The sequence below is a fragment of the Panthera pardus genome, unplaced genomic scaffold, assembly GCF_024362965.1.
Source record: "Panthera pardus isolate Hobbes unplaced genomic scaffold, ASM2436296v1 HiC_scaffold_11, whole genome shotgun sequence".
Taxonomy (NCBI): domain Eukaryota; kingdom Metazoa; phylum Chordata; class Mammalia; order Carnivora; family Felidae; genus Panthera; species Panthera pardus.
Window position 1 is genome coordinate 75562051 of NW_026526666.1, and position 14411 is coordinate 75576461.

Genomic DNA, 14411 nt, shown 5'->3' on the forward strand with positions numbered 1-14411 from the left:
CTCATGTTGACGCTGGGACCCCAGTATATTCCACTCCAGTCATGCCAGCCCCCACGCTGCTCCTTGAACATGCTGTGTCACACAAGTATTGTGCCCCCTGCTCTTCCCCAAAAGATTGCTTTTTCCCAACATACCATCACAACCAGTGCCCTTGTTTCTAGTCTTTACTCAAAGTGACCTTCTCACCGCCCCCACCAATATTCCAGACACCCCTTTATTATCTCTCCTTTGCATTTATTGCTATTCAACAACATCATATAAGCTCCATAGGGCAGCAACTTTGGTCTCTCATTTGCTGCTCCATTCCCCAGCGCATAAAACAGTGCCGGGTGTGAGCATCTAGTAACATGGTGACTACAGCTGATAACACTGCCCTGTATAATTAAAACTAAGAATAGAACTTAAATGTTCACACACACACACACACACAATTTGAAAAGAGAAAAGTTTGAAAAACAAAACCAAAAACCAAACAAGAGACATTCCTGGCACATGGTAAGTACTCGATAAATAGTTGTTAAATAAATGACTAGTATGTTCAGGATGCTGAAAGGAAGGCGCCACCAATCATCAAGCCAGGAAGGACTTGGTCTCAGCTTGTGTGTGATTGAGGCACGTTCCCAGATGGCCCAGAGCATCCAGGTTCCTCCCTTCCCATCGAGAATGAACCTCCAGGTACGCCTGGGTGGCTCAGTCCGTTGAACGTCTGACTCTTGTTTTCAGCTCAGGTCCTGATCTCGATCTCACCATTTCCTGAGTTTGAGCCTCACATCGGGCTCCGCGCTGATGGCAGGGAGCCTGCTTGGGATTCTCTGCCCCTCCTCCACTCATGCTGTCTCTCGCAAAACAAATAAACTTTAAAAAACAAAAAAAAGAATGGATAGCCACCACTGGACCTTGAGAGACAAAAGTCTAGTGCAACAAAAAGGCAGTAGGAACTCAACCCCCACCCCTCCCGGTTTGCAGTCAGGAAAAGGGGGATTCAGGAAGCCCGAACTGCAGCAAGCCAGTATTGCACCGAGACAGCCCAGCTCCTTCTCAGAGGCTGAGCAGTCTCTCCTCCATGCGGCCTGCGGAGACTCAGGTCTCAAACCTGCCCCTGGCAGAACTCCAGGAGTCCGGATGATGGGATTTTTGTTTCAAGTAATTTAGTAAGTCACTAATCTTTCAACCCAGATGGCCAGTGTCCAACCCACGCTGCTAAAATCAACAGTGACAAGGGCTTTCAGCCAGAGCTCTGGTGTTTTACCGACAAACAGGGTCTCCAGTTGTCTGCTGGGTACTCTGGCACTTTCCAAAGGGGGTGTTGAGACCGGGGCACTGGGCGGGCTTAGAAGCTGATGAGGCCCTCTGCCAGGTAAGCATGCACAGGAATGGTGTACCAGCAGCCCAGAGGCTGCTCTAAAAGACCGGGTAGGAGCAGAAATATTCCCAGGATAAATGGTGGGCTTGTTTCTTAGCCACAGAACAAGGCTTCTGTTGGTGATAGGACCCACAGCCAGTTGCCTTAGTTACTGGGCCTGTGTCATGCTACTCACGAGGTCACCTTGAACCAAAGCTAGTGGATCTAGCTCCAGGTGGATGAGGAGAAATGTGTCCTCTGCCCCTTTGCCTACCCTATGTGATAAGCACCTCAAACTCAACCTGTCCAAAACTGAAGTCATTCCCCTCCCCCAAACTGCTTCTTCAGCGTACCCTACCTCAGTGACTAGTTCTACCATCTACCAGGTGCCCAGGCCTGAAACCCACATCATCTTTAACTCCTGCCTTCACCTCCAACGCTAATTCATTTCCAACCCTGTTGATCTCTCCTTTTCACTCATTCAGCAAATATTCATTCATTCCACAAATACCGTTGTCTCCCCAGTTAGAATGTAAGCTCTACGAAGGCAGTTTTTTTTGTTGTTGCTGTTCTCTTCACTGCTGTATTCTCAGCCTCCAACAATATACAGTCTTTAACAGGAACTTTATATTAGCTAAATGAGTATTATTTGGGATAATATCCATAAGCCTCATTATGGCACACAAGCCCCTTGGGCCTGGCCCATCTTCCTCTTCAGGCTCATTTCTCACTCCTAACTTCTTGCAGTTCCTAAACTGCCCCAGTTCTCTTGTTTTTATACCTGCTGTTCCCTGGAATACCACCCCCACCCTTCTTCAGCTGATTCCTACTCCTATTTCAAAACTTGCTCAGGTCCTCTAGCAATCCTCTCCTCTCCAACTGCCAACTGCAAGCTTCATCCTGCTTACTGGGTGTGGGCAGTCCTGGTTTCACAGATTTTTAGAAAATATGTATCTTCCTATCTGTCTCGGGTCAAACTGGGAAATCCTCCTCCCTGGAACCCATCCTGGATAAGAAGACCCAGAGGCTTTCCTATCTGTGTTGTCTGAACAGGATGGTACTGTTCCACTACGGGCCGTACCTGCCTTCCCACCAAACTATATATAGCCTGCTACACAAGTTACTTGCTCACATCATTGTGGTCTTGAAATGTACGCTTTGAGATAGAAGTTCCTTGTAATTTTCTTTGTATAGCACCTAGGACAGAACTTAAAAACCCTCAGGTAGTACTCATTAAGCTTTCTGCTAATAATGATAAAACACTCAAAACAGTCAAAGCTACATAAAACATATGTGCAGAAGAATCCAAAGGATTGATGAAGACCAAATGGAAGAAGGCTTCCTCAGGGAGGGGAATGCTACCTACAGGATTAAGGATGATGGGGAGAACATAAAGGCCACAGGCAAGCTGGCACCATCACTGGAACTAACATTATTGAATTAATCCTAGGAATTCTGCTCCCATCCTCAACAGAGGGAAAATTTACTAGTAGCTCTCAGACTTCTGCAAAGCGCCAAGTTTGATACAAAGACAATATATACTTGGGGAGCCTGAGTGGCTCAGTTGGTTAAGCATCTGACTTCAGCTCAGGTCGTGATCTCGTGTCGCGGCTCGTGGGTTTGAGCCCCACATCGGGCTCTGCGCTGAAGCTCGAGCCTGGAGCTTGCTTCAGATTCTGTATATCCCTCACTCTCTCTGCCCCTCTCCCGCTCACACACTCTCTCAGAAATAAACATTAAAAAATAAAAAAACTAAAAAGACAGTATATACTCTACCTCAGCAGACTCGACCTTATTCAGAGATCAACACTGCCGAGGCCCTGCCATTTTACCCGAGGCCTTAATCTGCTTTATCCTGTCCCCTGTATATTAGGGGGAGAATTAGGGTACAGAGTGCCACCTCCTTCCTTAGCTGGCCTCTCTACTCTTGCCCCTGACAGGTCAGAATCCAGGGAACCCATCAGTACTAGCCAGCCATCCCTATGCCTCTGCCATCCATAAACTGGAGGTGACTAGGTCAAACAATCACGTATCAAAAAGCTAGCTATTGCTGTCACAGGTAAGGGAGCCCAAAGAGGCAGCTGGAGCAGACCAGACAGACCCAAGACAACCTGAGCTGATGGAAGTGGAGGAGTGGTTCCGAAGGAAGCTTCTGAGGAAACCTCAAGAAGCGGTGGCCCTCCGGAGGGGAGCAGGAGGAAGGCACAGAGACGGCTGTGCGCATCAGGCACAGGGCGGCAGTGGCGTCGCTCAGCAGTAGGGCCGCTTCTTCCCACTCGTCACGACCAGCCCTCGGTCCCTCTGGGATAACAAACATACGTCTAGGTAACAAATGACACACGATTTTGTCAAATTAAGCACAGAGTCCATCAATCCGCATTGGCAATTTTTAATGTTTCACTTGTGCAGAACTGAAATTTGTATTCAAAGGCACAGAAGGAAGGAAAGGCAGTTATCACAGCGTGAATTCACAGATAAAGGGTGCTGGATAAAATCATCAGACTGCTCCTCTTTAGCCTTAGGAAAATAAATAATGCAGTACTAAACTAGCTTTATTTTTATTATATTTCCATGTAAAGGCAGTACCCAAATATCAGCTGAGTAAAAGACTTTCTGGCCAGATACCAAAGGTGCACAGCTGATCCGCTTTGGGATGAATGCCCAGAAAGGAAACATTACCAGAGGGTGCGAGCTCCAGGCACAAAGTAAGCTCTCATTCAGAAAATGGACAGAGATTCGAAGCAGTCAAACACACAGCTTTGAAAACTGGAAAAGTAATCTTTTGTGACATTTGTTTTGAAAATAAAAATTAGCTGCACATCAAGAACTGTAATTTTCAAAAATGGAATCAGGCCTGATTAGTACTTACGACTTCCCGATAAAAATTACAAAAATAAAAACTGAAACTCTTCTGTTCTTGAAAGAGATATAAAACTACATTTTTTCCTGAAATACCATAAAAGAACCATCAGTATTTCACCCTATGTCTCTTAAAATGTCCTTTTGTTCTTCTTTCCACATTCTGCCACTTTAAAAATAGCAAAACCTTTTCAATATGGCGATTGCTGCTAAGTGAAAGGATGTACTGTTTATTGAGTCAGAGTATAAATGAGGAAAAAGCTGAAATGTTCTGAAAGATACTAGTTTATGCCGTAATGAGATCATATCCACCAGGTAGAAAGAAAGATAAAGACGGAGATTTTCCTAAAAACAAAAACAAAACCCAGTGATTTAAAGCCTTCTAAACATAATTTCTAATTTCAAAGCACTATTTAGAAGCTCCTGATCGGTGTGATGCAAGAGAGGGAACAGAGACATTTGGTAGAACAGAACATATTTCTAATTGGTTTCATTTAAATCACATCAGCCGTACCAATTATTACCTTTCTTCCTTACGTAAAACACTGATTCACCAGGTTAGATCACAAGAACATGGAAGTAAAAACAAATCTCAACTCAGGTCGGAGCACAGTGATTTGGGACCACTGTCTCACTCCCTCACAGACAAAACTCTGGGTGGTGTTCCTCTTTTAAACACAGGCCCCCAAACACCTTATATGCAGGTTCCATATAAGTGTGTAAATAAAACAAGTTCTGTATTTTCTCAAATAATTTTAAAAGTTGATGGTAAAATTAGATGCTAGAGATAAAACCATGCTTTTAAAAACATTAAGCCTCAAAATTTCATCCAGTGTTTTAAGAAATGGATTATTAAAATCATTTTTGAAATGAGATATTAAATGTATTTAAATCTGGGTTTTTCTGTACTTAATAATTTTTCTTAAAAAAAAAAAAAAAAAAAAAAAGGTTTAAAAACATCAAGAGCTGGAACATGCTGCCAGGACAGAAATAATCGGAAATGTCTTCAGTCGCAGACCCTGGGCACCTCAGTCTTGTTTTGAACTTTCCAAAGCTTGAAGCCTCTCCAGTAGTGGAGGGTGAGAATAATGCCACATTGAAAACAGCCAGTCCGAAACAGGGAATCCCAAGTTATCTTTGTTTAGTTTGATTAAAGCAGAATATAAGTCTTTAGCTTTTCCAAGTTTCTTGGCAAACGCATCGGCTTGAAACTCAAATCTGCGGCTTAGGACTGTTAGGCAGAAAGAAAGAACCTGAAAAAGTAAACAGAAGGGGTTTGACCACTGCCTGCCTCTGCGGCCACTGGTGGGCGCATGAGCAAGGCGTGCGGGCATAGTCCAGCTCAGGATAAGAGAAACAACAGGTCCAAAGGAAGATCACTAGTATTTAGGGAACGAAGGTGGGGAATTGTTATAAATTGAGACTTTTCCCCCAAGCAAACAGACCAGAAACAGATATATACCCAAATCAATGTTCTTCTTACCAAAAAAATACTAATTTTTAAGCATCTGCCAGGTGCCAGCCACTGCTGTAGGCACTTTATGTATTCCCCAACAATCCTACATGGTCATTAGTCTTACTGTTGTTTCACAGATGAGGAAGGTCATGTTCAGAGAGGTGAACTAACTTGGTGGAAGTCACACAGCTAGGAGGTTGTGGCGCTGAGATTCTTGGTACCTCCATAGCCCACACACACCACCTTCCTCGGGGTCAGAGTTAAGTCGCAGTGATTTCTATACAGACCCTTTCTTTCTCTATTAAAATATATTCTTGGAGCGCCAGGGTGGCTCAATCAGTTGAGCGTCCAACTTTGGCTCAGGTCATGATCTCATGGCTCGTGAGTTCGAGCCCCACGTCAGGCTCTGTGCTGACAGCTTGGAGCCTGGAGGCTGCTTCGGATTCTGTGCCTCCCTCTCTCTCTGCCCCAACCCACTTGCATTCTGTCTCTGTCTCTCACAAAAATAAATAAACATTAAAATAAATAAATAAATAAATAAATGTGTGTGTGTGTGTGTGTGTGTGTGTGTGTGTGTGTGTGTGTGTTCATTCTTGGGAGGCACCTGGGTGGCTCAGTTGGTTAAAGTGTCCAACTTCAGCTCACATCATGATCTCACAGTTTGTGAGTTCGAGCCCCACATCCAGCTCTGTGCTGACAGCTCAGAGCATGGCGCCTGCTTCAGATTCTGTGTCTCCTTCTCTCTCTGCCCCTCCTCCTCTCTCTCTCTGTCTCTCTCAAAAATTAAAAAATGTATATATATATTCTTGGGGCACCTGGGTGGCTCAGTCGGCTAAGTGTCCAACTTCAGCTCAGGTCATGACCTCACAGTTTGCGAGTTTGAGCCCCACCATCGGGCTGCCCGCTGTCAGCACAGAGCCCGCTTCAGATCCTCTCTCTCTCTGTCTCTCTCAAAAGTAAATAAACATTTTAAAAAACTTAAAAAAAAAATTCTTGCTCACTAATTCCATATAAGAGGCTATAGTCTACAACCTCAAAACAGAATTTTCTAAAATGTTCTGAGCTATGACAACATTGCCAGAATAAATATCCAGTCTCTGAACGGACCATTACAAAGGGGACAAACTTCATTTGAAAATACACATTTCTGAGGGAAAAATAATTTATTTGTATACTGGAGTACTTCAGGTTGAATGACATGAGTTCTAGTTCTTACCTTAAAATACTTCAGCATTAAGACAAAACATAAGTTTAAAAAAAGTCTCTCATTTGTACCTCTCACTGCTACTAGCAAATAGAGAGTTTCAAAATGAAGTCTGGGAGTTCCTAATCCCTTCTTAGACATATTCAAAGCTAATATCTGAATTCTGCCTGAAATTTCTCTCCAAATCTTGAATAGACTTTTTGGGACAGAATCATTAAGTGGTCCTCGTCAAGCTATCGATGGATCAATTTTTCTCCTGATTATAAGTGTCCCAGCAAAGCATTCTTTACTAACCTGCACTTGCTGGCTCTGCTGTACACTGCCAAACTTTTCTTAATATTAAGGGCAATTTCCCCATCTTTCCCAGGAAAATAGCTCTTTCTTATCATGCCCTCTTTTTAAATTTTATTAAAAATTTTTTTTTTAATGTTTATTTATCTTTGAGAGAAAGAGACAGAGCACAAGTGGGGGAGGGGGAGGGGCAGAGAGAGAGAGGGAGACACAGAATCTAAAGCAGGCTCCAGGCTGTGAGCTGTCAGCACAGAGTCCGATGTGGGGCTTGAACCCACGAACTGTGAGATCATGACCTGAGCCAAAGTGGGACGCTTAACGACTAAGCCACCCAGGCAGGCGCCCCATCCTATCAGGCCCTCTTAAATGCTGACAATTAAACATAAGTCTTTTTGTTTAAATACCTAGTTCTTTTGAAACAAATCTCGTGGGCTCTTCAAGATTTTTTAAACAGTTGCTAATATCTCTGTGGATTAATCACGTTTCAAATTACTCTAATACCCCACATTTATTTGGGTGGTTTTTGAAATGAACTCAACCACTCAATATAAGAGAGCAAACAAGCAAAACAAAAATCTCTGAGCAGTCAAATTAGCTGCGGCAAAGAATAACCACTAACACCGTGCATGCCTGTACTTAGAATAGGACCCTTCAAATCAGTCAATCTAGTAACCGCGACCCAATGAGTTTGATGATCTGATTTTCTCGTCTAGGGTAGGTTAAGGATACCAACTAGAAAGGGATAATGACATACAAGAAAGTCACACTGACAGGATCATCAGCCTGATAGTGAGGGAAGAAACAAAAAAATTTGTTAAATAAATAGCACAACTGCTTCAAAAGCAGAGCAGCGGGAGTCACTCAGTATACATAGCTCAGTGTCCTTAAGGCACTCCTGAACTGTGAAGTTCTCTAGAGGTGCCTGGCTGGCTCAGTCAGTGGAGCATGGGACTCTTGATCTCGGAGTTGTTAGTTCAAGCCCCACACTGGGTGTGGAGATTACTTAAAATCTTAAAAAAAAAAAAGTCTTCTTTAACCTCTTTAAGCAGTAACAAACTACATAAGGCATTTTATAAATATTCTCAGTTAAAATAAAAAAGAATTTAAAGGTAATAAATCTCAGTGTTCTGGAAAACTTTGTTAGTTTATGCGGACAATGCTATGCAAATATGATCTATTCCTATTTCTCTTCCAAACCTCCTCCCCCTTTTTAATGGAGAAATAGGATTCATTTAGTTTATCTAAAAATCTTAACTCTACAACCTGTCTCAAAGAGAATTTTTGTCAATGGAGATCACTCAAGATCCCCAATATTATTTCCTGGCTTAATTTATCAAATATCATGACATGCTGCCATCATATTTGTTAATATACAGTCTCATTAATCCATGCCATATCACCTGTATGCAGTCTCCCTACTGGGCAATCCGAGCAGTGATTCTTAAGCCTCACTTACCATAACACCCCACCCAGTTCTGACTTAGAGGGCCTGTGGTGGGACCCTAAGGCCATTCTGAAGGGGATGGGCGGAGGACACGATCAGGGGAACACTGTCACACTGCCTCCCTTATCCAGCCATACAGGCACTCAACTATCATTGTTTCGTCCCCTCACACACAGAAGATTTTCAGCCAAACACTGGTGAATATGTCATCTAGGACTTAGCATTCTCCTAGTTAATCTCCACCTACCATGCCTCTGAGGTACGTTAGGATCTAAGTTTTCACCACCAAAGTCTAGTCCTCGACTATTCCCCCATTAACAGCATGCAAGCATTTGTTCATTTGGGCTTGGGTTTTTCTGCTACTTTCTTCTACTGGCCAGTAAATCAAGGGACTAAAAGGTTTTGTTTCATCTACTTGTTAAAACTACAGTTTTGTTTATTTCTTTTTTCACTATCCTAAAGGTTCTAGATTTGAAATACAAGGGCATATGTAAGATAATTATAAAGATTATACATTACCTCATTGTAAGGTGAAAAAATAAATTGGAAGATGATCAATAATCCAATTAGAGTGGGTTGGCTATTATAGAAACCAAATGCAGAAAAAAGCTCCTTTCGACCAATTAATACAGCAAACAAGAAGAAACACAGGAAGGAATTCATCTGGAAAGAAAGATACAAAATCTAAGTTATTACTAAGGTGATTTATCTCACTGTGGAATCAGAAATACCAAAAAAAAACTAGAATCAGCATCACGGTGCGATTTTAACAATAGTGTTAGTGTAATCAGAGAAACAAGTTATTTAGGTAATTTTATAGTTTTATTTTAGAAAGAAAAATAAAATTTCCCCAAATGTATAAGCTGTACAGTTTTTTAGAAGGACAGGTTTAAATGGAGGCTCTAATAACTGAGGGTTTGAAGTGGCCAACAGCAGGGGCACCTGGGTGGCTCAGTCAGTTGGGCTTCTGACTTCAGCTCAGGTCATGATCTTGTGGTTCATGGTTTGAGCCCCACGTCAGGCTCTGTGCTGACAGCTCGGAGCCCGGAGCCTGCTTAGGATTCAGTGTCTCCCTCTCTCCCTGCCCCTCCCCTGCTCGCGCTCAGTCTCACTCTCTCACTCTCTCTCTCTCTCAAAAAAATAAAAACATTTAAAAAAATAATGATAATAAAGTGGCCAACAGCAATGAGATATTTTCTTTCTGTAAAAAGTTAAATGGCTAGAATGGATTCTGGCTTTGTTTGCATTAAATCATAATCAGATACAAGGCCTTCCACCTGACTTTGATGTGGAAGCTCCAAGAAACAAGCTTCCCTTGAATACTTTTTAGGACCACTGGAGCTGTACTGAGCAGTTAGGTCCAAGAGAAAAATGGTGTATCTTTAACAATAAATGAGAGAAAAAGAGTCAAAAGTCTGTACCAAAATATGAGTAAAGGGGTACTGGAGTAAGGTAGAGAACAAATACCATTCTTTCCCTTGGCAGGTCAGGATCTTGGGAGACCATAGGTACCATATTTGAGGGTGTTGCTCCAAATCATTTGCCAGAGAACTCAAACACTACCAGCCTAGAGTGGGGCTCAGCATAAGGTTCGCCAGCCCCAGGATGAAGTGCAAGCAGCTCGCCATTCAGCCCTTGTAACCCCGTGGATCCACATAACAAGCTCCTAGAATTATGAAGATCCTAGAATTATGAGCTATGCATATCATTTTTGTCAAGTAACTACTGTCCTTCTGAAAAACAACTCTGGGTTTGCTACTGTACCCTACTAGAGACTGATTCCTGACTGGGACAGCAGGACCCTGCAAACCGAGCTGCCTCTCCTACACTGGATGCTATGCTGGCTCACCTAGCCAGGAAACTGGAATGTCCTGAAGCGCCCCAATATCACGCCTAAGTGGCATATATGTGAGCGGGAATGAAGGATGTCATGAAGGCAGAAGTTAAAAGAGCAGGTAGCCCAAACACCTAGTATGCCAACTCCTGACCCTCTGCCATCCCTCAACCAACCCTATTCATGGGGAGCTCCCTATAATCATTTGATTGAGGAGGAAAAATCTGAGCCCATTTTACAAATAACTTAATACAATTTGCTGGCACCAGCTGAAATGAACTGCTATGGCATTACAGAACCACTCAGGGCTGTTCCTGGAAAACAGTGGTGAAGGAAATACTCTCAGTGAAGGAAACTTCAGTAGTATACCTCATTGCCCACTCAGTCTGGAAGAAGAGAAGGCCTGAGCTGAGGATAAAATCATTGGCAGTGGGTAAATATTGGTTTGGCTGGATGATCAGGGCCTCGGAACAAACTCAAGGATGGCTAACAAGAAGATCTGGAAAAGAGGTATGTGGAAAAACTTCCAAAATTAGCCCAGAGTACGATGATATATTGGCCCAATGTGAATGTTCACCAAAGGAGTCCATGGTAAAGGAGGCTGTCGATAAGGTGGAGAAGATACCTGCTCTGTGGATGTCAGTCAGCCTCTTTCCCTAGACACTCTAGGACTTGGTCAAGGGACTCTTGAACAAAGTGGCCAAGGTGCCAGAAATGGAGTCAGTGCATTGGTCAACAACCCAGACATTCCCCCCACTGGCTTTTGATGAGTGCTCAATCTATTAGAAGGGGCAGTCAACCCCACCCACATCAGGTACCACACCTCAGGGACCAGCCGACCACCTCAGGGTAGCCTAATTCCATTGGACCCCTTTCTCCATGAAGGCGGCTGAGACTTTCCTCTTCAGACTGAATACTCTGAACTTGGATTTGGACTTATCTTCTTATCTACTGCCATGTATCCATACAACTAGCCTCAAGCCAAGGAACTCATTTTCTGCTGAAAGATGCAAGGCAACAGGAAGGGCCCATGGGGGCTTACAAATCCTCACACACACCGTCCTCCAGAACCAGCGGCCCTTTAGAAAGGTACAAAGACCTACTTTAGACTCAGTGAAGGCCACACCTGCTCCAAACCAGTCAACAAGATATAGTGCTATTTCACCTGGAGCCTGACAACTATGGTAACAGTTGGTTTAGAGAGTTGATTTAGGTCCCAGAGGAGGAATGTTATAGGAATAGTTATTTTCTTCTTTATCTTTACTACATTTTTCCAACTTCTTTTCAATAGATGTATAATGACTTTTAAAGGAGAAAAAAGTTTACCAAAAAATCCAGCTTATCAAGCCTCATGCTTCTTGATCTTCACAGCTGAGTGACTCTGCAGGCAGTGATGGTGGTGATAACGATCAACACTGACACAGTCCTAACCACATTCCGAGTACTACTCCACAGTCTTTACATGTATTAACTCAGTGAATTCTTACATCAATCCTAGGAAGTATTATCATTCAATAAGGGATGGAGGCAGAGAGAGGTTAAGGAACTTGCCTGAGGGCACAGGGATGAAGTCAAGGAGCCGTGATATGAAGCCAGGTATCCTGGCTATAGAGTCCGTCTTAACCTCTCTACTACACCACCTCTCCTGCCTGCCATACTTCTCCTCTGACTACCTTGCCATAAAAAGGGAACTGTCACTCCCAACTTACCTGGCTGATAATGATATTTTTGACTGTGTGTCCCAACTTCCAGTGTCCCAGTTCATGGCCCAGTACAGCAAGCACTTCCTCATTTTTACATCCTTGTTTCTTATTCTAAATCAAAGAACACGTTGCAAATAAATTATTAACAACCTTCACAAAGTTTATCCTTTTTAACCCAGTAAGAGCCCTTCTTAGATTCTAACTTAAAAAAAAAAAACAATCAGACTTTTGTGCAAAACTGTTCATTCATTTAACAAAACATTCTCTGAATCACTCCATGGTAGACATTGGGTTAACCACTGGAGAGAGAATCATGAACAAGATAGACATTCCCTGACTTCATGAAACTTATAGTCTAACTTGGATTTGAAAAAAAACAAAAACAAAAACAAATGTTAAAAATATAAATCTTTATCAGTAGGACAACATTTAAATAAATCATGACAAATTTATATGACAGCTATATTATAAACCCATTAGAAATGTTTCAAAAATTATGTTCTGACATGGGAAAACAGTTTACTAGGTGAAGAAAGCATGATACAAAGCTAAAAATAGTGATCCCAATGATGAAAAAATGTGAATGTGCATATAAAAATGAACAACACAGAAACAAATGATGTACATCAAATGTCAACAGTCGTTTTTTCTATGTGATAGAAATTATAGTGATGTGTGACTAGCTTATATCTTTCCTATTTTCCAAATTATCTACAAATAAGCACATATCATTTATGATCACAAATACACCATGAATTGCCATTTAAAAAATCAAGACTTCCAAGTTAAGGTAGCAGAAAGAACAAAATCCCCCATAAAACTATGATCAAGAGATTTTTAAGATATTAAACCCACAAGGAAGGGGAAAACAGGAGAGGTGACAACAGCAACATTTTGGAAGCAGGAAAGCAGATGGACAAGTGATATGGACTTAGCAGACTAAAGAAAGCTGACTCACAAGCCAGCAGTGCAGCAAGCAGAAGCAGCCTGATTTATCCCACACAGTCTTCACAGGGCTTGGGAACTAACAGCACTAGGTACTTCTGGAACTGGGGGAAGGGGGAAGGCAGCTAAAATAAGAATTGAGTGAGAGTGATTTCAGCAGTGGTTAAAGCTATAGATTCCTTCTCCAACTCTACACAAAAAAGCAACTGCCCCTGTCCCTGGAAGGAGCCTAAACATTCATTCTCTCTGGGTAAAAGAGGACCTTTCAACTAGCAAGTAGGCCTAGTGGAGGGCCAGGGCACACGAGCATGGTCTGCGTACACAGACTATGTGTCTGTGTTAGGTTAGCTATTGTAAGGGTATGCTGAACACTGAGGACTCTCCCCCACCAAGCCCTCTCCCCACACTGGGCTCCCAGAACACTACCCCCCAGGCAGAGGATCAGATGAGTACTCCCTGGGAACTCTGACCACTCTACCAGGAAACACCTGAGGATACTAACACCCAGGTGTTCTCCAGCAAGAAGCCCACCCAGGTCACCCTACAGTGAAGCTCAAAGTGGACAAGCCTTAGCTACAGGCTCAGAGATTCCAATCAAGTTTTTAGCCCCCATTCTCTTACTAAGGAGTAGACAACCAAGAATTACCAGATATATGAAGGAAGCTGTTAAGATAGAACACTAGAACCTGAAAAAAAGCAGTATGGATGACATAGAAATTATATAAGGAAAATATTTGAATTTTTTTCCCTTCAACACATATGAAGACCGGGCCGGGAAAGATTAAAAAAAAATAACTACAAAAATTGCTAACATTTATTAAACAGTGACTACATACATATGCCCTCTGTGCTAAATACTTAATTATCTCATTTATACATCAAAATCACCATGACAAAAGTATTCTTACCATACCACTTTATAGATGAGAAAATTTAGGCACAGAGAAGTTAACTAATTTTCCTCTAACCACAAAGCCAAACTCTAGAATTTGAAGCCAAGTGGTCTGATGCCAGAGACCTGTACTTTCAACTTTTACAAACTATGAATGTAAAAGTATTCAATATTCATCAATCAAATAAGATAAATAACTTTAGTTGACACATATGTAATCATTTGCGTATTATTACAATATTACAAAATTAAACATAAATGGCAGGTGGTCATATGGATAATGATATATAATGTTTACTAAGCCAAATAAAATTCTGTCCATAAATTTCCCAGATTCAATGTAAATAGTGCCAAGACACAATGAACAATTTAATCTTACACACACTCACACATGTACACACACATATTCACTCACGAACACACACACACACACACACACAC

The 14411-nt window shown here is 42.2% G+C and overlaps 1 protein-coding gene across 3 annotated transcripts in view; it reads right to left on the reverse strand.

Moving 5' to 3' along the window:
- Positions 1-2754: 2754 nt before the first annotated feature.
- Positions 2755-14411, reverse strand: part of ZMPSTE24 (zinc metallopeptidase STE24) — a 40998-nt gene continuing 29341 nt past the window's right edge. For 2 of the 3 annotated variants that reach the window (XM_019429107.2, XM_019429105.2), the window contains 3 exons: positions 12140-12244; positions 9116-9259; positions 3716-5454 (listed from right to left, as the gene is read on the reverse strand). In XM_019429107.2, coding sequence (XP_019284652.1) covers positions 5230-5454; positions 9116-9259; positions 12140-12244 — 474 coding nt within the window. In that variant the 3' untranslated portion in view covers positions 3716-5229. Of the gene's footprint in view, positions 3664-3715; positions 5455-9115; positions 9260-12139; positions 12245-14411 lie in introns of those variants that run through there. The other variant, XM_019429108.2, reaches the window with a different exon arrangement.